Below are 25,454 nucleotides of genomic sequence, written 5' to 3'. Positions count from 1 at the left end.
GTTCGAGCCTGTTCAGTGCTTGAAAAAGGAAGCGCTGAACTGGCTCCTGCCGATCCCTAGTTCCTTCTAGCCTTCCTAGGCTGGCCTTAGAATTATGAGCTCCCTTGATAAGGGCCTGGCTCTATGTGTGTGTGCGCGCGCATGTGCATTTTCCTGTTTGCCTCCCTTTCATCAAGACTGTAAGCCTCTCACTTTTCAAGCTCAGCTGCCTTTCCCTCCTTCTTCCCTGCTGATGACCTGAGTCTTCCCCACCTCCACCTCCCCACGCTCTCCTCCCACCACTGCAGACTTCCCTATTACATTTTAAAAAAACACACACACACTCTGTCCTGTACCCTTACCTATGTTGCCAATCACTTTAGGAAGTGCTGTCTACAATCTTGCATGAAAATGATTTCCCTTCGTTAACGATTTGTGAAACTTTGCACCATCTGTTTTGTATTAGCATGCTTTATTGAAGCTAGAGGCCACCTAATATATGCACCTGGTTCTGTAGATAACCATGTCCAGGGTACAGAGACCGTGTAAATGCAGTCAAGACTACCTTTTGCCAGTCTGTGGACAAATAAGAGCTTGTATCTTGGAATGGACGTTGGCAATGCGGTAAATGTTGGTCTTGCTGTTTTATACAGCTCAAGCAACTCATTTCCTCATTTTGAATTTCCTAACTGGTTGTAATGGAAGCAAATCCAATCACAAAAAAGCAAACGAAGGCTCTTGGCAAAAGAGGAAAATATGATGCAGCTGTGTGTGAATGCGGAGTGAAAATTGTATCCCTTACCGTTGCTGGCACACCACTGCTGTAGCTCATTAATGCCCTCTTGTGGGTGTTCGTTTGCATTTTTGATAGCTCTGAATAATCAGTTCTGCTATTATCAGTCGGTCTCACTGAGCATGTGTGTTTCGTTACTTGTATTGTTTTGGAATGGTTCTTAGGTGCCAGCTTTTGTCTGTCCTAGGCCAAAGAACTTCCAACATTCAAAGACAACGACTTCATTAATGATGGTCAAAAGATTTACATTGATGAAACCAACAAAAAGATGTTCATGGAAAAGCTTAAAAAGGATGTTGAGGTAAGAATGCAGAATGGACATCTTTACCCACCTTTAAGAGAGCCCTTAAGACACATCTTTTTAGTCTGGCTTTTAGTAATCAGTGAATATTTTAAATTGTGTTAAATTGTTTTAATGGTGGTTTTAGTTTGTCTTTGTTGTATTTACTTTTGTGAATTGCCTAGAGCCTTCGGAGTCAGTTGGTATATACATTAAATAAATAAATAAATAAATAATAAATAATTCCTAAGTATACTATACTTGAGCAGGAAGTGGGTAAACATTTTCCAGATCATAACATCTACTGTATAGTTTATACCTCACAAATGTGTTTAAAGGTTGCAGATTGATAAACCACCAGACCAATTGCCCTGATAAACAACTCCAACTTCTGTAATGGACAGCTTCTTGCTAATAGAGCCAGCGTGGTGTAGTGGTTAGAGTGCTGGACTAGGACCGGGGAGACCCGAGTTCAAATCCCCATTCAGCTATGATACTTACTGGGTGACTCTGGGCCAGTCACTTCTCTCCTAGCCTAACCTACTTCACAGGGTTGTTGTGAGGAAAAACTTAAGCATGTAGTACATCGCTCTGGACTCCTTGGAGGAAGAGCGGTATATAAATGTAAAAATTAAAAAAAAGTACTCTAATAACAGAAGAGCTGCATACTTCTTGAGTATTACCATTTAATTATATTGGGGGGGGGGTTAGGAATACTAGCCTTAAAGAGAAACAGAGAAATGCTGTTGCTTTGCACAATAAGCTATCGTTAGGAGGCGGAAAGCCAAGGCTATTCCTTTTAGAAGAGGAAGATGTATATACCCCTGTCTTGATCTATCCTAAATTTTCATGGGAAGAGAAAAACAAAACATCTTTCCCAGAGAAGACATGCAACTTCTCCCCTTTGGGGGAGTTCCTTGGGGCAGCGATGGGGGTGGTGGTGTCCACAGAGGTTCCCCCTCCTCCCACTGGCCTCCATTATCACCCCCTACGGGCCTCTGTAGTTCAGCACGGCGGCCAAAATGGTGGCCGCTGTGCATGCGCAAATGGTCTCTGCGAGGCCCTGGGCCATGCCTGGCCCCACAGAGGCCATTTGTGCATGCGTGGCAGCTGCCATTTTGGCTGCTGCACCAAACTACGGAGGCCCGAATGGGCCAGAGGGGTGATAACGGAGGCCTGTGGGGGAAGGGGGAACCTCCACGGACCACCACCCCCGTCCACCCCAAGGAACTCCCTCAAAGGGGAGAAAGGTTTGAAAAAATTTCACTTTAAAAAAATCACAACACCCCCCCGAACCATTGGGGGGGGTCGGTCCGAGGTTAGACCGAACCGGGGGGGGGTCAGTTCGACCCCACAAAACCATCAAACAAAACCAGTTCGACATCGAACTGGTTCGGGGTCCAACCTGTTTGCACATCCCTACCCCTCTCCTGCCGCTGCTCCTCTGCCACTGGTATTTGGAGGCACCCTGCCACTGGATGTGAAGATAGCCTATAGGCGTGAGGACTAGTAGGCACTGATAAGCCTCTTTTATTTGTTCCAGCTTTTATCCCTTAGGGGGTCCCAGTCTCTCCTCTCTGGCTGCTCTTTCTTTGTTTTTAAGTCTGTTGCTTTTTGGTGTGTTTATGGTCTTAACTGATTTTAATATTTTAATGTTGTTTTTATGGGATGTTATTGTATTAACTTGCATAAACTGCCTTGGGATAAGTTTTCTGAAAGATGGTATATAAATTGAACCATGAATAAATAAATTCATGGACCTGCTCTCCATGAATTAATCACCTAATGGCACAGTGGGGAAGCAACCTGTCTAAGAGAGCAGGAGGCTGTTGGTTCAAATCCCTGCTGGTGTGTTTCCCAGAATATGGGGAACTCCTATATCAGGCAGCAGTGATATAGGAAGGTGCTGAAAGGCATCATCTCATACTGCACGGGAGATGGCAATGGTAAACCCCTCCTGTATTCTTAAAAAAAACACAAAACCCACATGGCTCTGTGGTCACCAGGAGTCAACAGCTACTCAACGGCACAGCCCTTTCGTTTCCTTTTTCTGGGAATTGGTCTAAGCCCTGCTTAAAGCCAACCAAGCCATCACCACATCCCATTTTCCCACATCACTCAGCAGCTCCTGTTTGCAGATCTGTGTGTGTTTGGAACTGTGTCCATTCTGATGTATATCGAGCCTGATCAGTTTGGTTTTAATACAAAACTGGTTTCTACGCTTGGTGAGGATGGAGGAGAGGAGAAGCCCCAATGTGCTGTCACTGCTTCTGTTCTTAAATTCTTGAATGTTCATGATGCTTTGTTTTGCATTGCTAAAATGCATGGCAAGCACGTTGTGATCTGTCTCTGTGAAATATGGGTCAAATTATGTTTTGGCTGTTGGAAGTATGACAATGGACTCCTAGAAGATCAGTCGAGTAATTGTTTTCAGTGGCTTCTATGGCATTGCTAGAACGTTAAAATTTGTACAGTAGCATCATTAACAGCGGTGTCATTTGGGATGGAGCAGCTCTGGGAAGAGCAGAAGTTTTCAAATTCCCTCCCTGGCAGCACCTCCAAGGTAGAGCTGAGAGAGATTCCTGCCTGCAACCTTGGAGAAGCTGCTGCCAGTCTGTGAAGGCAATACTGAGCTAGATAGACCAATGGTCTGACTCTGTAGGTTGCAGCTTTCTATGTTCCTATGTTCCCATTTTTTGCATAGTACAGACCATGCATTCAGAGCTGTACACAACTTGGGCTGTACTGGTGTATGTCCTTGTGCAGAAGTTACAGTGAGTGTGCACAGGTTGGAACCTAAGCCAAGATGTACCATCTTAATTCACCTCTTCCTTGCCGGCCTCCCCACTGCGTATAAGCGTGCGCACACAGCTGAATAACGGCAGTGTCGTTTGGAAGCCTACAAGCAGAGCATGAAGGCAATAGCTGTTCCCCTCTACTGCCTCCCCAGCAACTGGTCTTTAGGGGCATACAGCCTCTGAAAATGGAAGTTCCATACCATTGTTACGACTAGTAGCCATTGATATAGCCATACAGATATAGTATCTGTAGTGATGGCCACCAGCTTGGGTGGCTTTAAAAGGGGCTTAGACAAATTCATGGTGGACTGATCTATCAATGGCTACTAGTCTGGTGGCTGTGGGCCACCTTCATCCTCAGAGGCACTCTCAATACCAATTGCAGGGGAGCAACAGCAGGGCATGCACATACCTCTTGCCTATGGGCTCCCAGAGGCAGCTGGTGGGCCACTGTGTGAAACAAGATGCTGAACTAGATAGGCCTTGGGCCTGATCCAGCAGGGCCGTTCTTTGTTCTTCTATGACTTTGTCTAGTTCCCCCTTAAAGCAATCTAAGCTAGTAGCCATCACTTTACCATGTCTTAGTGAATCCTATAAATTGTGTATTGCATGAAATATATCCTCTTTTCAGTCCTCAGTGTACTATTAGGTGACCCTAAGTTCTGTTATGAGGGAGAGGGAGGAGCCTCCCTCTTTCCACTTTATTCCACACTATGCCTAAATTTTTTTATTGTTATACTGAGAGAATCTGCCCCACTTTTATTTAATTTCTTTACATTTGTATCCTGCACTTCCTCTGAGGAGCCCAGAATGGTGTACATGCTGTTTATCCTCACAACAACCTGGTGAAGTGGGTTAGACTGAGAGAGAAGTAACTGGCCCAGAGTCACCCCATGAGTTTTTTGTGTATGAAGTGGGATTTGAACTTGAGTCTCCCTGCTCCTAGTACAACACTCTAACCACCAGGGATGTGCAAAATGTTTCAAGCTTTAAATGTTTCAAACTGAAACAGGCCGTTTCGGCTAGAAACAAAATTCCCTTCAAATAATGGGCTGGTTTCGGACAAAAAACAACCCCTCTTCTACTCGAAACATTTTGAGTGCCTATTTGGAGGGCTGTTTTTCTGGGGAGAGCTGGTCTACCAATTGGGGTCAGCAGGTAGACCGAACCTCTGAAGCAAACTGACGCACCAAGTCTGGAGCAGAGGTCTGGTCTACCCACCAACCCCAGTTGGTAGACCAGCTCTCCCTGGAAAAACAGCCCTCCAAAATGGCACTCGAAACACTCAAAACGTTTTGAGGTTGTTTAGTTGAAAAAACCGGCTTGGCTGCTATTTTAATGAAACATTTTGAGCATTTTGTGTTCCGTTTCGAGCTCAAACCGAAAGACAAAATCCATTTTGTGCACACCCCAACTGCTGGCTCTCTCTTCTCTTGCATCAAGCTGTGTGTGGCATTCTAGAAGGGTCCTCTCCCTGGCCTCCATTAAAACCCATTTGGTTTTCACCTGAGCAAGTGTTTCCCTACTCTTCCTAACCAGATTTTGGAATCTCTGCTCCTTCCCTTATAACTCTGTATGTTCTTGCCCTCTAGTTCCTTGCTCAGTTAAAACTCATGGATTACAGTCTGCTAGTTGGGATTCATGATGTGGAGAGAGCAGAACAGGAGGAAGTAGAATGTGAAGAAAACGATGAAGATGAAGGGGAAAGTGACGGGGCTCCCCCAGTTGGTACACCTCCAGATAGTCCAGGAAATACGCTGAACAGCTCTCAGCCTTTGGCTCCAGGAGAATTTGATCCAACCATTGATGTTTATGGAATAAAATGCCATGAAAGTAAGTGGTTTTGCTATAAATAGTAGACATCTTGATTCTTGCATCAGAAATGCCAAGACTTTAAAAGAAAATGTGGTTTTAAAAGAGAAACCACATAAAGGCAAGAAGTAAATTATAAAATATCAATTGCTCATTGGAATAGGAATTTTTGGATTTATTTATTTGGCACACCTAAAGTTGAATAGTCGATCTGTAAAGGTAGTCCAAGAGTAAAACAATCAAATACTGTATTACAAATGGTTTTTGCTTTTGACCTGAAAAATCTGTTTAGTTCTCCGGCTGACATCCTGACTAAATTTATTCAAGGAAGTCCCATTGAAATGAAAAGGATAACAAGTTCGGTATGCCTAACTTGTCTTTTTTAATTTTGGGGGACTTCCTTGAGTAAATTTAGTCAGGATGTCAGCCACTGTTTTTGTTTATGCTGCTGAATAAACCAATACTCCCAGCACAGCTTACCAAAAGAAACTATCATTGCTTTGACACATATTTTAAAGGCTTTAAAACATTTGGCAACTCAAAACTCAGTTCCAGATTTCCTTTCCAAGGACAAATTAATATGAGAAACTACACTGTGTATATGGCTAGATGAACCAAGCTTGAGGTATGCAAAATAAGGAGTGGAGAAAAGCAGATCTATTTTGAGTATTAAAAGTATTTGTAAAATAAGTTATCATTGCCATTTGCACTGCAGGCACGAGCACAAGCACTTTTGTGTATTAGAAGTTTTTAAACCTCTTTTCAGGTACCTACTTCACAAAACAATGTACATGAAAACAATTTTAAACAAACATCAATAAAACAATAGTAGTAGCCAACAACCACAGCCAGAATAGAACCTCAGTCCTGTTTCACTGAAAAGCCTAGGTGCATAAATACCTGGGAGCAAAAGCTGAGAACCAGGCAGGCCTTTCTGAAGACAGCAGCTCAAAGGAGGCTCCACAACAAATAAGGCCCTATTGCAGGTAGGGTTTTCACATCAGAACCAGCGCTTTCACTTGGATCCAGAAACAGACTGGGAACCAGTGCAGCTGTGTGTGAAAACAAGTGGACAATGTTCTATGGCCTACATCCTGACTAAAGTTGCATGTGTCTAACCAAAAGATTCAGGACTGCAGCGGTAGCATTCCTGCTTCTGAAGCTTGTGTGCAGAGTGGAGGCAGTTTCCGCTGATTTCGTCTTCCCCAGAGGTGCTTTTAAAAAACACGCTGTTATGTCCCTGAGGGATGCGTGATTCTTAGGGGCATAATTGCACATTGGTTGGAGAGCTTCTGGTAGAAAAAAATATGGTATTTACTGAAATCTAAGGTGACTCTGAATTTAAAACACCCTTTAAAAGTAGAAATTAAATATAGGTTATATCTGCATTTATTCAAAAGGAACAGGACTCTGAATTCAAGACAACCTCCTGATTTCTAATATCAAAAAAACTTGGGGGAAACCTGGTTTTGGATTCAGGTAAATACAGTAAATGAATAAGTTGCTCTAGGAAGAACTAATCTGCCTACTTTCACTGTCCCTACAAGTGGACAGTGGTTCAGATTGAAGTCAACAAGTTGTGCCTCAAATGTTCATGTGCCCACCATCTTGGATAAGGGGGATGACATCATCACAAACTACATCATTGGGGCATCCCTACATATCCCTACATCTGTAGCAAATTTGGTTCATATTGGTTAGGTGGCTCACAAGTTAGCCTATGTGCGCCTCAAATGTTCATGTAGCTGCCATCTTGAATTGGAGTGAATGACATCATCACAAACTGCCATTGAGGTGTGTCTATGTGTCCCTACAACTGTACCTGATTTGGTTCATATTGGTCCAGGCATTGCAAAGTTGATGGGGGTGGGGGAGTGGGACACACAGACACACAAAATTCTGGGTGATCTCATAAGCCTACTGGAAGGTAGGCTAAAAATTGTCCCCGGCCCAATCATCAATACTTCAGAAGCAGGGATGCTGCAGCTGCAAGTGTGCATCCACACAAAGCTTTTAGTCAGGATGTTGGCCCATGTGTCTGGTCCCACCTTGCCTCTGTGTCCTTTTAGGTTAGGGGGTTTTCAGACCGATCTAGTAGGGTCAAAGGCCACCTTCTGCTACTGGTTTTGTTTCCTTAGCTTATTCCTGTTGAGGGGTGTGAGGAGGAAATAGAAAGAGAACATGATGGAGGTTATCTCCTTAATCAGAAACAAAAGATAAAAGATCTTTTAGAACATCTGGGTCTTACAGATGCTAAGGAAGTCAGCACTCCAATGGAAGCTAACTTCTTCAGGCAAGATGCAAACAATGAGCTTTTTTCAGACAGTGGGCAATATAGGGAAGCAATTTGGAAACTTCTATATATTGCCAGAGTAACATTGCTGGGGCTATGCAAATTTTAAGCAGGAAAGTGATCTGCCAAAAATGACTGGATTGCAGTTAAGACTGGATAGGCACCTTAAAGATACAACTCACTTAAAACGTAAATTGCCAGCAAGTAGTAATCCTAGACTAGAGTGTTATGTGGATGCAGACCGGGCAGAAAATAGAACAGATCGTAAACCCATAAGTGGATACCTGTTCTCTTGTAGAGGTAGAGTGACTAGTTGGTGCAGTCAAAAGCAAAACACTATTGCTCTTTCCTCTACAGAAGTGGAATATGTATCAGCCAATCAGGCTTGCCAGGAAATGGCATGGATACACAAATCGTTGCAAGACTTTGGAGCTGATGGACCAAAACCAACTGAATTGTTTGAGGACAAAGTTTTATTTTAATTTCACAAATGGAGAAGACAAAATCCAGAACAAAGTATATTGAGATAAAATACTATTATGTATGAGAAAAGGGTCTCCTGGAGTTGAAACACTGCCCAACGGAGAAGATGTTATCAGATGTACTCACAAAGCCATTGCCAAGAGATCACTTTCTTGCATTGCGAGAGATTATGGGAGTTGGTGCTTGAGCAATGAGGAGGAGTGTTAGAATTCTAAAGCATTTTTCTTACTACCTGTGGGAACCTCTTCTTGCCACTATAGACATGAGGAGTTGTGTTAATAGGTTTCTCTTGGCCAGTTAAGAGTCATAATTGTTCAGTTGTATTCGACTTCCTTCTAGTGATATGTTAATCTCCTTCCTATCAATACATATGTGGCTTACTCATACAAATTCTCTCTTTGTGCAGATGCACCTAGGAAGGAGGTATACTTTATGGCCATTATTGATATTCTTACCCATTATGATGCAAAAAAGAAGGCTGCCCATGCTGCAAAAACAGTCAAACATGGCGTGAGTATCACTGATGTGCATGGTTCAATTCCATCATTGTCCAAGTATCAGCCTTTAGAACAGGGATAGGCAACCTTAGTGCTGTTGCTGGGGATGTTGGGAGTTGTAATTCATCAACAGCGGCAGCACCATGGTTGTCTACCCTTGCTTTAGAAATTGGCCTCCATTCTCCCTTTTCCCAGATTCCAGGGTCAAAACATGCAGAAGATCTGTGACTGCATTTCCCAGCAGTTTGTTTATATTTAATATATGTATTATATTTGTTTGTTTTGTAAGAATGCTTTGTTAAAGCAAGAGGCTTTACCATCAGAGCTATTTTGTGTAAAAATATAAAAACGGTTGACGAACTTATCATTACAAAAGCATACTCAACTACATTTTAGTGAAGGAATAGAGAGGATAGCCATACAAGTCCCCAGACTGCAAAGCTTCTCTCGGGGCCATACTAGATACAGATATTTTCATTTGACTATATATGTGTCAATATAAATATCACACATAAGGGTTATGGTAACTGAGCAAAGAGTTAGCAGTCCCCCTGCTAACTGAGCCAAAGAGGAACTTTTTTAGTGGTGATTCTCTTCATTGAGCAGGGGGAGAGTAACTGACTCTATCCAGGCCCAGCACAGCATCCTTCCAGTGGCTGTTGCTGGTGTCTATCTTATGTTTCTTTTTTAGATTGTGAGCCCTTTGGAGACAGGGAGCCTAGCTAGCTAGCTATGTAAACCACTTTGGGAAACGTTTGTTGAAAAGTGGTATATAAATATTTTTCATTTTTTCCCCTTATGATATGCTGAAGGATTAGTACTGCTATCAAGATGGAAACTTCTTAAGAAGCCTTCCCTGGATTCCTTAGTGATGGATAGTTATAGGCCAGTCTCCAATCTCCCTTGGTTGGGCAATGTGATTGAGAGGGTGGTGGCCCACCACCTCCAGGCAGTTTTGGAGGAAACCTGATTATTTAGACCAGGATTGCTCAATTTTGGCCCTCCTGCAGATGTTGGCCTACAATTTCCTTAATCCCTGGCTATTGGCAACTGTGGCTGGGGATCATGGGTTGTAGTTCAAAAACAGCTGGGGGGGCTAAGTTGAGCAGGACTGATCTAGACCCATTTCAAACTGGCTTTAGAGCTGGCTATGGGGTTGAGACAGCCTTAGTCGGCCTGATGGATGACCTTTACCAGGGAATCAACAAAGGGAGTATGACTCTGCTGGTTCTTTTGGATCTCTCGGTGGCAGTTCAGTACTATTGACCATGGCATCCTTCCAGTTTGCCTGGGGGAGTTGGGGATAGGGGGCACTTCTTTGCAGTGGTTCTGCTCCTATCTCTTGGGTAGATTCCAGATTGTGGAGCTTGGTGACAGTTGCTCCTCAAAACAGGAGCTGTTATATGGAGTCCCTCAGGCTTCCATTCTGTCACCAACTCTTTTTAATATCTACATGAAACCACTGGGTGAGGTCATCAGGAGATTTGGTGAAGGATGTTATCAGTATGCTGATGACACCCAAATCTACTTCTCCTTGTCATCTTCATCATCAGGAAATGGCATTCATTCCGTAAATACCTGCCTATAGGCAGTAATGGACTGGATGAGGGATAACAAATTGAAACTGAACCCAAGCAAGACAGAGGTGCTCATCATGAGAGATCGGAATCTGAGGGATGAGTTGGAGCTTCCTGTACTGGATGGGGTTACACTCCCCCAGAAAGAACAGGCACACAGCGTGGGAGTACTCTTGGACCCAGGTATCTCAGGAGGAGGCTATGGCCAGAAGTGTGTTTTACCAGCTCTGGCTGATTTGACAGCTGCATCCATTATTGGAGAGGATGACCTCAAACAGTGGTACATCAGCTGATACCCTCAAGGCCTGTCTATTGCAATGCACTCTACATGGGGCTGCCATTGTACATAGTTCAGAAACTTCAGTTAGTTCAATATGCGGCAGCCAGACTGGTCTCTGGGGTAACCCAGAGAGACCATATTATACCTGTTTTAAAACAGTTGCACTGGCTGCCAATATGTTTCCAGGCAAAACACAAAGTGCTGGTTTTTACCTTTGAAGCCATCAACAGCTTAGATCCAGGTTACCTTAGAGAGCACTGCCTTCTGCATGATCCACACCGTACCTTAAGGTCATCTGAGGAGGTCTGTTTCCAGTTACCACCGGAACTGTGCCCTGAGAGGAAGGCAAGAAACGAGGCGCCCAGGCCAGGGAGCTCTTGTCCTCAGCCCCTGAAAAGACCGACAGCCTGAGACGTTTTATTGATCTTTTGTATTTTACTTATTTTAATATTGTAAACTGCTTTGGGTGCCCCTGTCAAGATAGAAAGGTGGTATAAAAATGTAGCAAATAAATGTCTGGCGGTGCCTCAGAGGTGGGCCTTCTGTGGGCTCCGGAGCTTTACAGCTGCTGGGCTGTGGAATGCACTCCCGACAGAAATCCGTAGCTTGAGTTCATTGCTGGCCTTCAGGAGAGCCCTTAAAATCCATATGTTTGGCCTGGCCTTCCAGGGTTTTTAAACTCTGTTAAATGTTTTAAATTGTTAATGGTTTTAAATTGTGTTTAAAATGTTCTGTAATGATGGTTTCTAAAGGACTGACTCGCAGGTTTTATTTTTGCTGCTGTACACTGTCCAGAGGTGTCTGCATGGAGTGGGATATAAATGTAATAAATAAAGAATAAATAGGATACGTATCCAGATCGACTGATTAAAGTTTCACATGCCAGTCTAATCAAAGGCCTTCTTAGCTGCCCCCATCCTTCCAGCTGCTTTCATAATGTTTTACAACAAAGGGAGGAGTGTGTGTGTGTGTGTGTGTGTGTGTGTGTGTACATACCTGCCCCTCCCTTTGATGTAAAACAGTATGGAAGAAGCCAGAAGGATGGGGGCAAGTAAAGAGGGGCTTGGATTGAATTGGCATATGAAACTTTAATCAGTAGATCTGGATATGTGTCACTTTTTTCCGTTTTCATCTTGATAACAGTACTATTCCTTCAGTGTACCTTGTGTGTGATTTATATTGGCACATACATCTAGTACTACTTCTCAGCCCAATTTATGGAACATAGGAAGCTGCCTTATACTGAGTCAGACCATGGCATTCTAGCTCAGTCAAGGAATGAATATGTTATTATGGTTTTAGACTCAACAACACAAAAACAGAACAGAGCATAGTATAAGTAGTACAAATAGTTCTATGAGAGTCTACATAGTACTACTAAGTACAACTCAAATCAGCTCAGACCTAACCTTACATGGAGCTGCACAGAATTTGGCCACACACTGTGTTATAGGTAGAAAGGGATCCCCCAGGGATCTCTACTGGGACCAGTGCTTTTTAAATTTATTTATACATGACCTAGAAGTTGGGGTAAGCAGCGAGGTAGCCACATTTGCAGATAACACCAAACTATTTAGGGTAGTGAAATCCAAAAGAGATTGTGAGGGGCTCCAAAACGGTCTCTCCAAACTGGGGGCGTGGGCAATAAAATGGCAAATGTGGTTCAGTGTTAGCAAGTGTAAAGTGATTCATATTGGGGCAAAACTTCACATATATGCTGATGGGATCTGAACTGTTGGTGACTGACTGGTGGACAGTTCATTGAAAGCATCAATTCAATGTGCGGCAGCTGTGAAAAAGGCCAGTTGCATTCTAGGGATCATTAGGAAGGGGATTGAAAACAAAACTGCTAATATTATAATGCCCTCATACAAAACTATTGTGTGGCTACACTTGGAGTACTGCACACAGTTCTAGTCACCATACCTTAAGGAGGACATTGCAGAACTAGAAAAGGTGCAGAGGAGGGCAACCAAGGTGATCAGGGGCTAGAGCACCTTCCTTACAAGGCAAGGCTACAGCATCTGGTGCTTTTTAGTGTAGAAAAAAGACTGAGGGGAGACATGACAGAGGTCTATAAAATAATGTATGGTGTGGAGAAAGTGGATAGAAATTTTTCTCCTTCTTGCATAACGCTAAAACCAGGAGTCATCCCATGAAACTAATTGCCAAGAAATTTAGGACTGACAAAAGGAAGTACTTTTCCACACAATGCATAATCAACTTGTGGAATTCTCTGCCACAGGATGTGGTGGCAGCCAACTACCTGGATGGTTTTAAGAGGGCTTTGGATTACTTCATTCATTCATTCGATTTCTATACCGCCCTTCCAAAAATGGCTCAGGGCAGTTTACACAGATAAATAATCAATAAATAAGATGGATCCCTGTCCCCAAAGGGCTCACAATCTAAAAAGAAACACAAGATAGACACCAGCAACAGTCACCGAAAGTACTGTGCTGGGGGTGGAGAGGGCCAGTTACTCTCCCCCTGCTAAATAAAGAGAATCACCACGTTTAAAAGGTGCCTCTTTGCCAGGTTAGCAGGGGTCGTGGAGGAGAGGTCTATCAATGGCTATTAGTTGGAGGGCTATAGGCCACCTCCAGCCTCAGGCGGGATGCCTCTGAATGCCATTTGCAGAGAGTAATTGCAGGAGAGAGGGCATGCTCTCAGCATTTGCCTGTGGGCTTCCCAACAGCACCTAGTGGGCCACTGTGTGAAACAGGGCGCTGGACTAGATGGGTCTTGGGCCTGATCCAGCAGGACTATTCATATGTTATTAAAGCAATCAAAAGAAAGAGGTGTATTCATCATCTGTTCTATAAGGCATATTTAATAAGAGAGGGGAAAGAAGAGAAATACAAATGTGTCTATAAAGTGACTAATATAAAAGAACATGGGTCACAGACTCAATAGCCTGCCCACAAGGGAATATTTGGCTATAAATATAAAGAGAATTTTTTGATACCTGGCCTCCAACACCTCAGATGTAAGTGCATTAAATCATGCAAGGGAAAAGACCCTTCTTTGAGATGGAATAGTTAGTCTCATTACATAATGAGCTGGTGCAGGATAATTTGGGAAGCTACCAGGAAAATGTATTGCAGAGATCAGTCCCAAACCACTCTGCTTTTCAATGTCCACTGTGCGTTGTTTTATAAGTCCTTTAGCAGCACCACATCCCAATGGCAATAAAAATTGGAATGAAAACCTGTGCTTGGCCAGCATATCATAAATGCTAGATTGGAAACCATCTTCCAAAACAAGAGGAGCTAGGCCTTTGTGGCAAAAGCTAATTTTAAGCCAAAGGTTAAATACAGACAGCCAAGCCTTGGCCCTCCACTCTTGTTAGGCCAGCCTCCAGCTGTAAAATGGTATTGGGCACTCATCTAGGGACCAAGAACATAGCATGCAGAAATTTGGATTGGACTTCATCTGTTTAAAATTACGAACAGCACGGATAGCAGTACCATACAGCTGATGAGAAAGCACTTTTGCCTTGTAAACCTTGATTATAGCCAGTATACCACCTCTGTGGGTGGGGGGAGGGGACCTTTAATATAGCAGAGGCACTCTCCTGGGCATTAGTTGCAACATGCTCACAATGAGCCCCCCAAGAACTGTTTTCATAGAAGACCACTCCCCAATATTTATAAGTCCTTCCTTGATCAATTACCACCCCATTAATCTACCAAACATGCTGCTGAGGGGTCCCCCCCCGCAAAGACCATAATCTTAGACTTTTGAACATTTATGGATAGGTGCTCTACTTCACCATATTGAGCTAGCCTGTGTAAAGCTCTTCTCACACCAACAGGTGTTCTAGATAAAATAACTGCACATCGGCATAAAGTAGTATCAAAATAGATTTACTGGCTAGTTTGAGAGGATAGAAATCAGGACAGACCATACATTCAGTAAGGGAGTTTATATACAAATTGAAAAGCCATGTGGAGAATGCATCCTTGCTTGACTCCCTTCTGTGTGGGTAAAGACTCGGTCAAGTGCCTTGAGCGCTACTTCTCACTCTAAGCGAGGTGTTCTCATGCAGCATTGAATAAGAAGAAGCAACCGATGATCAATAGAGGGGTTAGCAAATTTACTCCACAGACGCTCCCTAGGAATGGAAACTAATGCTGCCTTAAAATCAATAAAGGCTGAATACTTTTCGGCCAGATTTTGTAATACCAAAGCCTGATCAAGAGTCAACTGACCGGTCCTGAACCCCGCCTATTGCTCCCTAAGTATGTTCTCTAAACTTAATCCATAAGTTTACCATATAGGGGTCTAGAATATAATTTGCTGATAATGCTCAGGAAATGGATTGGTCGATAATCAGAAGGGTTGGAACACTGGCCTTTCTTATAAATGGGAACCATCATGGTTGTACCCCACTCCTCCGGGATACAGGCAGATTGATCAATATGAGTTAAAAGGCTTGCAAGTACAGGGGCCCACCATTCAATATTCTATTCAGTATTCTCAGGAGGGATCTGATCCAGATCTGGGGTCATACTCAATTTAAGTTGGGTTACTAAATTAGTGACCACCTTGATGGAAACTGGAGGCCAAATTGGTAGAGGTTCCAGATGAGGCAATAAGGGCATTTTGTCAAAAACAGATGCCATATACAAAGCCCTCAAGTGGGTTACCCACACCTCTGCAGGGATGTGACATCCCATTCCAGGGCCCCTGCTAGAGGAATGAGAAGATACTATATTCCAAAAGGTAGTTGTGTAATTAATCCTAGAGGTGACTCATAATCCCTCCCAGGTTTCCTAAGTGCAACTCTCTCTCTTGTTTTTATTAATACTTTGTATTGTTTTTGTCTGATCAAGTATATGTTGTTCTATAATAAGACCTTTTTAAAGGCCTTCTTTGTGTTAAGGCAATCTTGTTCAAACTACCCATTGGTACTGTACCCACACCCACTGGGCCTATTCATAGCACATTGGGCAAGGGGCTGTTGAATTGACTGAATAAGGGTCTAAAACTGGTCAAATACTCTGTCACTAGTGTGCTCAGTTAGGGTAGATTGATGCTATAATAAATTATCTGAGAACAACTCCGCCCTAAACTGTTCGTCTAGCTGGGTCATTTCATTCTAGTAAACCTGTCACTGTCTCTGAGGGTAATCTGATATATATCCTCCAAAGGGTTTCAAGGAAAGGACCAAGGGAAGATGGTCACCATCTACTTGACTGTCTGTCTTAAATTGGTGCAACAAATTCAGTAAATTATGTGAAACAATAATATAATCTCTAACATTCGCCCTTGTCCTTGCCCACTGAGTAAACTCCCCCTCTCTTGAATCTTCCATTGCCCACTCATCACAAAGAACCCAAAGAGCTCATTAGGTTGGTCAGACAAAGGACTTCAAGATTACTAACTTGCTCTTTGGACTGACATGTTTGAAGGGCATGCAGTGGTGGTGGGGCAGTCCCTTTCTGGAGGATATCTCTGATAGATTATATATAAAGTAACATCATTCGGACCGAGTCTAGCATTCAAATTGCCAGCTTTGAATTCATAAGAATTTTGAAACATCATAAGAAGATTATGAACATCAGCCTCAAAACCTCTCCATATAGCTTTGGTTCCAGATTGCAGTGGGGGGGGGGGTCAGTGGGGGGAATAAACATTAATGATCAATGAATTACAACCAGCAAACTTAATAGCTTTTAGAAGAAGAAAAGTAATATTCAAGTTCTAACACTTCCCTCCACAGTTTCGTAAAGATAAGCAAACCCAAGCCGTCTTTAGCTCTGTCCTTGGTTTCTGTGGGGTTAGCCTTCAACCTGTAATAACCAAAACCTTCTAGTTCAATATCAGTTACCATCCAAGTCTCCTGGATCAATATAATAGCGAACCCAGATAAATATGTAGTAAAGGTACAAGAATTCTTCTTGTCAGACCATCCTGCAATATTCCATGTCAATTTGGGTGACACTAAAATAATGATTATAATGTCATGCCTCAGGATCGTGGGGCAATGCACCACCAACACCGTCTTCCTGATTAGCAGTTGGGTGGGATAAAGATGCCTCAAGCTCCATCTCTGCAGACAGGATTGAATGAGAAATGTGTCTAAGATGTTCAAAAGAGTAATGATTTGATAAGTCGGCCTCCTGTTAGATTCCCAAAGAATGGACTAGCAACATCAATAAAGTGAGCTTCATATAACTCCTGGGCCATTGACTTAACAGGTATAGAGTTCCACAAGTCATACAAGATCTGTGGTGGGCTCTTGAATCCAGCTCCCAGACCACTACAGAGACCATATCAAGTGAAGAGTCAGCCTTTAAAGTTGCCATAGAAACAATTTGATGGATCACCTTAAAAATAATCCTGTATTACCCCCGCAGATAGAACCGTTGGGTCGGCTGATTGAATAGGCAGTTCACTGGGAATATCCAACTATAGGGATAATGCCTTGCTCTGAAACGTACCCATATTTGTTACTGGAGGATGTAAAAGTGCCTGTAATGGTTCAGCCATCATTTTTGGATTGTAAGAGGCATTCGAAGCAAGATCCTCAGGGCTATAATTGGCCACTGTAGCTTGCATAACAGAATTTCTGCCCAAATCAGAGCTCAAGTCATCACCCTCGAGTATAGATGTGGATCCATTGTGGGAGGGACAATTGTCCATAGGTAGGAATTTGACCAGATCAGATGGGACATGCATTGTCTGTGCTAATAAGTTAGAATTGGTTGCCAGAAGTTCTGTGCATACATCATTCAAGCCCTCCCCCTCAGAGAGCCCCTGGTGGCGCAGTGGTAAAACTGCCGCCCTGTAACCAGAAGGTTACAAGTTCAATCCTGACCAGGGGCTCAAGGTTGACTCAGCCTTCCATCCTTCCGAGGTCGGTAAAATGAGTACCCAGAATGTTGGGGGCAATATGCTAAATCATTGTAAACCGCTTAGAGAGCTCCGGCTATAGAGCGGTATATAAATGTAAGTGCTATTGCTATTGCTATTGCTATTGCTATGATAAATCACTATTCTAGATTATTGTCTACACTGATTAGCAGTGGCTTTGCAAGGTTTCGGGCAGGAGTCTCCCCCAGCCCTACCTGGAGATACCAGAAGGTGAACCTGAGACCTTCTGCATGCAAGCATGCAAATGCTCTTCCACTGAATTATGGCTCTATTCCCTAAGGGGAATATCTTACAGTGCTCACTTGTAGTCATCCATCCAAATGCAAACCAAGGCAGACCCTGCTTAGCAAAGGGCACAATTTATGCTCACTGTCACAAGACCAGCTCTCCTCCCCACCTTGTTGACTGTGTTAATATTTACATTGACACACACACACATATAGTACAAATTCTCAGCCCACTTCATGCATCCAGTGGACATACAACTTGGCTTGAGAGCTTAAGCCAATTAGACTCTAAGGCAGGAGTAGGCAACTTTGGCACGCCAGCTGTTGTTGAACCAAAACTCCCACCATCCCCAGCCAAAATAAATTGTGATTGGGAATGATAGGAGTTGTAGGCAGCAGCGACAGCTGGACTTCCAAGGGTTGCGTGCCCCTCCTCTAAGTGATCACAGACTTTCTGTAGGCTTGAATCTAACCTGCTTCTCTTTCTCCTCTCGCCTTTCAGGCTGGTGCAGAGATTTCAACAGTTAACCCCGAACAGTATTCAAAGCGGTTCTTGGACTTTATTGCCAACATCTTGACGTAACCTCTCATGTTTATTGGACAGATACAAGGTCTTGGAATAGCAGCGATGGCTACAAGTGTGTAAGGGATAAAAGCTTCTTCTTAAAAGGAAAACTCAAGTGCTCTCTCGCAGAAGGCGGCAGCCCCCTTGTTTACATCTGCTGGCAAAGATGACCAACTGGGGTGAAATTCTCGCTTTAACAGCTGCCTGATTATGCCCAGCATAGTTCTAGCTATTTCTGATGTGTGCGTGCGCGCGTGTGTGTGTGTGTGCGTGTGAGTATGCAAAACAAAATTACAAATATAAATTCACCAATTAAAATAGATCAGCTTTTTACTCGGCGTGCATTGCAGCAACACTCCGTGGATTCTAGCTGAAGGTGGAATGAATGGGCAAAAGGAAGTGGGGCGGTGGGTGGGGGGGGAGAAGGAAGGAGTATATGCATGTTAATTTCATACTGGCATCAAACTGTAAACTGTAGACCAGTTTATATTTTGAACTGAAAGGTGCAAGACAGTATTGGTGGTGATGACGACTGTGACCTTATTGCGAATGTTACATGTAACGCCCCTGCATGTTGGCACTCCTTAAGAATAATGGTAACATAATAAGTTCCATGTGCTGGAAGCTTTCCTGTTGGCATCTTATTTTCACTCCCTCTCTCTCTTTTTCAATTGACGTGTCACAACAGGAAATTTGCTTCCAGCAATTTGGAGATTTGTCTCTTGTTTTACCAAGATCTAACACCATAATCATGCTGTGTGTGTGTTTGCCAAGGGTAAACTTGTATTTCTAGGGGTGGAGGGAGCAGTGTCTTTAAATCCCTTTAACAGGGATTCCCAGATGTGGTTGACTACAACACCCATAATCCCCAGCCAAAGACTGTGGCAGCTGGGGATGCTGGGTGTTGTAGTCAACCACATCAGGAAATCCCTGTTACAGGGTACACTGGTGGGGAGGTCACAGGAATGGACTACTTGTCTGATTACATGAAGATTTTACACACTGTGTTTATCATACAGGAATTGATTATGCTACCAAAAAATTCAAGTACCCTTAAAAAAATAATGCATAGTCTTTGGGCAGTGGTAGGATTTTCCAGCACATGAACAAAGGAATAGGAAAGCCTATTCATCTTTAACTGATCAAAAACAAGACATTTAAATGCTTGTTGTGCTGTTTTTAATATTTTATTAAAATTATTCCTCTTTTTTTAAGCCCTAAATTTTACTGTTTACATTACTAGGAAAACAGGGATGCTTTTGAGTTTGTGCACAGTATGTGAATCTAAAGTTTACATGTAAAGTTATTTTGCAGTACAGATGAAGTAATTTCTTGAGGTGTACCATGCAGTAATGTACCCAAGTGGATGTTTCATTCACCTCCATGACAGAATTTTTTTTTTAACAACAATCAGGTTGTTTTGAGGTATTTTAGGTGGGCTTTTCTATTTGCTTTATGTTTCTCCAAATTATGTTGTGCAATAAATTGCCTAAAAGGTGTTGTCACCTTTAACCATTAAAAAAAAATTAAGTCTGTGTTGCAGGCAAAAGGTTGCAAGCTTAAGAAAGGACAGAATTAGGTATGTTTAAAACTATATATTCAGTACTTATACACTGTGCTACAATTGTGCCTTTAAAACAAAATAATATTTGACACAGACATTGATAGGCAACTCAGAAAAAATAAATCACACTTTCCCACTGCAACTTCTAACTTATCCAAGGAGTGCCAGGTTGCCTTCTCCAATGACTTAAATGCCAGTGCTGTTAAGGCTGCAGCTGTGCATCATGTATGTAGTGTTGACTTCAGAGATAAAATAGCAGCTGATGTCGCTATCTTCTTCAGCCAAAGGCAATACCATCCTTCTTACTCTGTATGGTTCTTCTTCTTTTTTTAACATGGTTATGTTACCCTTCTAGTGATGTTAACAGTACTGTAATGTATGTGTAAAATTCTGTATTTTTATGTATTTAAGTTAACTGTGGCTTGATTTTTATTGTTTTGTTCCTTTCCCCATACACGCACACCTTTGTCTCTGGCACCATGTGAATGTTATCTTTCTTACAAATTCATAGTGGCTTCTTAGGTAGGATGAGACTGCAAGGATACCACTGGGAAGCAAAGAGGTACACGTTGCGTTAAGAGTAAATATTCCATCGTGGCCAATTAGCATATGCTTTTTTATGAGCTAACAACAAAGCCTTTCTTTTTTGTCTGTAACAGTCTTTGTCACTCATTACGGTTGATAAACTGTTTAGAGAGGATGAGAAAGACCTGCATTGTATCACCTAGTTCTAAAAACACACTCCAGACACAAGTGAGGCTTTATAAAATAAAGCACTTTGACTTGCTAGGAACATCCTTTGTCCCTTTTTGTGTTTTACTGTGGGTGCAAGCAGAAAATGTTGGGTGCTGGATATACGCCCGCTCGCTGCTCCGATTGGGAGTCTGCATTCAATGCAGAGCATTCTACACTTGGATTTACAAAGATGCTTCTGCCGTACTGGCCGGATGGGAGAACACAGCATTCAAATAATTAAATCTTTACTACCCTCCCCCCCAAAAAAAGATCAAAAGATCTGCAAACATGGTGGAGTGTTTCTGCAACGACAGGGAAGGTCTGCTATGCAGGGGTAGGCTACCTTGGCTCTCCAGCTGTTGAACCCCAACTGCCATCATCCTTAGTCACAGTAGATTGTGGCTGGGGAGGATGAAAGTTGTAATTCCAACAACAGCAGAAAAACCAAAGTTGCCGTCCCTTGAGTTATGGTGCAAAGAAGAAGAAAAGGTTTAAGTGAGTACACCGTGGCTGAATGTTCAGGTTATATTTTATTTTGAATATGTTTATGATGTTTGAAGTCTGCAAGACAACGCCAAGGAAAATGTGTGTGGTGTGGTGGGGTGGGTGACTTCACTGGTTGCTATTGATGGCACATGGTATCCAGTAGGTATCTGTGACCCAAACCTGGGCTGATGGCTGCATATTAGGCTGGCTAAACCTAGGTCTGCACCAGTCACCTAAGGCAGGTTCACAGGAACTGCTGCAAGTCTGGTTCCCGGGCAGCACATGCTCCCAGTGGGCATGTTGTCTAAATCCACACAAGTCCAGTTAGGAACATAGAAAGCTGCCATATACCGAGTCAGACCATTGGTCCATCTAGCTCAGTATTGTCTACACAGACTGGCAGCGGCCTCGCAAAGGTTGCAGGAAGGAATCTCTCTCATCAGCCCTATCTTGGAGAAGCCAGAGAGGGAACTTGGAACCTTCTGCTCTTCCCAGAGTGGCTCCATCCCCTGAGAGGAATATCTTACAGTGCTCGCACATCAAGTCTGACTCAGAATGTCAGATTGCTGACATTCACCCCTTCTCCACCCCACTTAAAAAATCAGCATGAATGTCAGGTGGCAGAGGGAAATCCAGCTCAGCAATTGGACATCGACAGGTTCACACATCACAAAATCCACCAAACCAGTGCCGGATTGACTTAGTAGCAAAAGCAGCATATGCAACAGGCCCCACATTTTTGAGGGCCCCGCGCTAAATGTTTGCAAGCTGTCTGGTGAAAGTGTTAAAAGTGTGGATTTCCTTGATGCCACTTTCCCCCCTCCCTCTGCTCATTTTTTGGGTGGGTTTTTTAAAATGCTAAGCAATGGCGGAGGCTGCCATATAATCCATGGGGAACAGTGTGCGCTCAACGCATGTGGCGTGGCCAGCAGGCCACCCATTGCAGTTCCTTTCCTTTGTTTCTGGGCGGGAGGCGCTCTTGGCCACTTCGAGACAGCAGCTAGGCTGTGCTCTGCTTTCGCGCAGAAGTGGAGCATGGGTTGGGGAGAAGTTGCTTTGCGCTTCTGTTTCTCGGTGCTGTGTAGGGACCCTCTTAGTTGGAGCTGATTTAGAGTCGTGAGCATTGCCGTGGTGCACATGTGTCGGGAGGCCAGAGGAGATCAAAACTCGGGCAAAAGTGTAGTCCACTCCACTCCACGCTTACCTGAGAGGAAGGGAGTGAACCTCATTGGATACAAATGAGATGCACCTTTGAGTAAGTGAGCACAGGACTGGGCTACAGAGCAGCTGGGCTTGCAGTTTTTGTCATATTAAAAGCTTTGCCATGACCCCAAGCCTAACTGCTATTAGCAGCTTGGCGATCAAAGGGCAATTAAAGAAGCTCCCTTTCTCCGCCCAGGCCGCACTCAATAGTGTAGCGATCCTCCATCCCCCGCGCCCCAGTTCAGCCCAGAACTCCTAAGCTCCTCAGTATGTATTGGCAAAGCTCGCCACTTCCATGCAGCGCGACGTACCCTACAAATTCACAACATTGCAACCTGAGGAGGGAGCCCTTCTTTGCCCTGCGCCCACCTATTCCACTTCAGGGCCAATAGACAGCTGCTGCTTTCATGGGGACCGCATGAGCACTCTTGCACCCATTTCCTCACCACACCAACCTTTGCTCATTCATTGTGCCTTTTCGTCCCTGCCACCGCAACAGCCTGCCCAAGAGCTAAAAAGTGGCAAGGAAATTATCTTTTTAAAACAATGTTTCTCCCCCTAATGATGGTCACAGTCATGACCAATAGCCGCATAAGGGCTCCTGCGTTTCTGATGGCTTGAATCCGGTCTCTTCCCCACCGCCCTGTCCCTCAAACACTAAGTAACGCCGTGCCAGCCTTTCCCATTGATCAGGCGTAGCTGCCAGTCCGCACAGCATCACACTGCCGCAACCCATCCAACACGGGACGGTTTGAAATGGTAAAAGCCAACCCAGGATCCCAGGAAAGTGAGACAGTGGTGTAAGTAACAGTATTACTGAAGTCTCAGACATTTGTTGTATTTTCTGGCTGTATAGCAAATGGGGGGGGGGGAATGAATTACTTTACTATGCACGTAAATAATTTATGTTTTAATATGTATGTCCATTTTTTAAAAATTTAGGGCCCCTTTATAACATAGGCTACAGGCCCTGCACTAGCTTACTCCAGCCCTGCACCAAACGTGCTCCTTGCGCAGGGAGCATGCACTTGTGGGAACCTCTGGTTCACTTGACTTTCAGTGGGTTTTGTGAACCTGCCCCCAGAAAGCAAAAAGGGTTAGGCTGTCTGATATTAAGGCACAAGAGTGTGGAGCCCTCCCACTGCCAGCAGCTTACCTAGCTTCAGTCAGGGTGTTGAAGGGATTCTTCCCCTAGCCGGGCTCTGATGTGGGGTCTGAGCCTGACCGCGAGAGAGTCGCCTCAGATTGGTGGGGTTTGGCACCCAGGTGCCCATTTTGCTCTTTAAATCTAGCCAACCATGCTGACTTTTGAAGCTGGGTGGAGAATGGGTGAATGTCAGCAATCTGACTCAGGAACTGGACTTGGGTGGGTTTAGGCAACTTGCCCACTGGGAGCATGAACTGCCTGGGAACCAGACTTGCAGCAGGTGCCCATTTTGCTCTTTAAATCCCACCTCCTTTTGCTTTCTCTGGGCAGATCCAGATTTAAAAGCATGGCTCTGCTGCTGCTGCTGCTGCTGCTTGAACCACTTTGCTGCTAAATTTTACTGAGCAGCTAGTTACAAGGCGGGAAAAGTTTTTTCAGTAACAGAAAACTGCACTTTGCATCTAGGAAAATACGTTTTGGGGAAATACTTTCTGTGCACTATTGCATATTACAATAAGTAAAAATGTGTGAAATTGGGAGTGTGGAGCACAAAACTAGGAAGATCAGCATCCAGGTGTGCCTTCTGTGTGGCAGTTCTCTTCTAGCACAGCATGCTGACTTCATGTAGCACTGCTTCTGTATAAAGGTGACAGCATATTATCCATATTAATGTTGGGCCTTTCCAAAATATGCCTGCCTGCTTTCACACAGCAGTAAAATGGACCTTAGCACCTGCTAGTTCTTACTCTGCCTTTATAGGAACCTAGGAAGCTGCCTTATACCAAGTCACACCATTGGTCCATCTAGTTCAGTGTTGTCTACACAGACTGGCAGTGGCTTCTCCAAGGTTGCAGGCAGGAATCTCTCTCAGCCCTAGCTTGAAGACACCAGGAAGGGAACTTGCAAGAATGCAGATGCTCTTCCCATCCCCTAAGACGGATATCTTACAGTGCTCACACACGCAGTCTCCCATTCAAATGTAAACCAAGGTGGACCCTACCTAGCAAAGGGGGCAATTCATGCTTACTACCACAAGTGAACTGATCAGAACAGTGACATATCAGAATTTGCCTTGACTTTAGTCCCCCATTCCACTCTAGCAATCACTACACAAGTAAGCAACACATTTGGGGGAGAAAAGGAGGGGGGGTAATATTTCTCAAGTGATTCATCCTTTTTCCTCCCCACAACCCTCCTGTCACGTGTAATCCATTGCTTCCCCTCCCCACCCCCACATTGCTTACTTTCACTGATTGTCAGGGGCGTAGCAAGGTTGGAGTGGGCCCTGGAACTAGAACTGAAGGTCCCACCCACCCCTTCATCATCATCATAGAGGGGAGAGAGAGAGCAAAGAAAATGCTATAGCCCAGCCAGCCACTTCAGGGGTCCAGGGATATCCCTCCCCCCGCCCCTGGTTCAATTGCATTGACACCCTTGCTGACTGTGGTGTCTCCTAGACTTTGCACACATGTAATAGGAAGAGAGGAGTCCCGGATTTAATAGCAGGAAGAGCTGTGTCTTTCCTTCTGTTCCATGTAGATGAGATCAGAACTAGAGACATCAATGGTTACATTTTTCTTGACTTCCAGCCAGGTGCCAGACAAATCCAGGAAACACCTGCAAGTAATTTTGCTGTATGAGCATCAGTTAAAACTAGCATTAGCTCATTGCAGCAGGGAAGGGGAAAAATAACTTCGGGTATATTAAATTCCGATATGCCCCCTTCAATACCTACTCTATATGTAGTTTCTTTCTCCTCCCAGCCCCACCCTTGTGTGGATTTCTGTGACTCTGGGCTGCTTTGACTGCTTTTCTGCTTGCACTATTTTCTCCAGCCCTGTGACTGGTTTACC

General features: G+C 43.8%; 1 protein-coding gene across 1 annotated transcript in view; it reads left to right on the top strand.

Annotated features, from left to right (window-relative positions):
• PIP4K2A (phosphatidylinositol-5-phosphate 4-kinase type 2 alpha) overlaps nucleotides 1-20,823 on the top strand; it is a 97,792-nt gene extending 76,969 nt beyond the window's left edge. Inside the window, exons 7-10 of the mRNA XM_053265229.1 lie at nucleotides 960-1,073; nucleotides 5,443-5,683; nucleotides 8,845-8,948; nucleotides 18,404-20,823. Coding sequence (XP_053121204.1) covers nucleotides 960-1,073; nucleotides 5,443-5,683; nucleotides 8,845-8,948; nucleotides 18,404-18,484 — 540 coding nt within the window. The 3' untranslated portion in view covers nucleotides 18,485-20,823. The remainder of the gene's footprint in view (nucleotides 1-959; nucleotides 1,074-5,442; nucleotides 5,684-8,844; nucleotides 8,949-18,403) is intronic.
• Nucleotides 20,824-25,454: the final 4,631 nt, after the last annotated feature.

This window comes from Hemicordylus capensis, chromosome 6 (assembly GCF_027244095.1).
Source record: "Hemicordylus capensis ecotype Gifberg chromosome 6, rHemCap1.1.pri, whole genome shotgun sequence".
Classification (NCBI taxonomy): Eukaryota; Metazoa; Chordata; class Lepidosauria; order Squamata; family Cordylidae; genus Hemicordylus; species Hemicordylus capensis.
The sequence above is the reverse complement of the archived record's forward strand: the minus strand, read 5'-3'. Positions and strand labels throughout refer to the sequence as shown.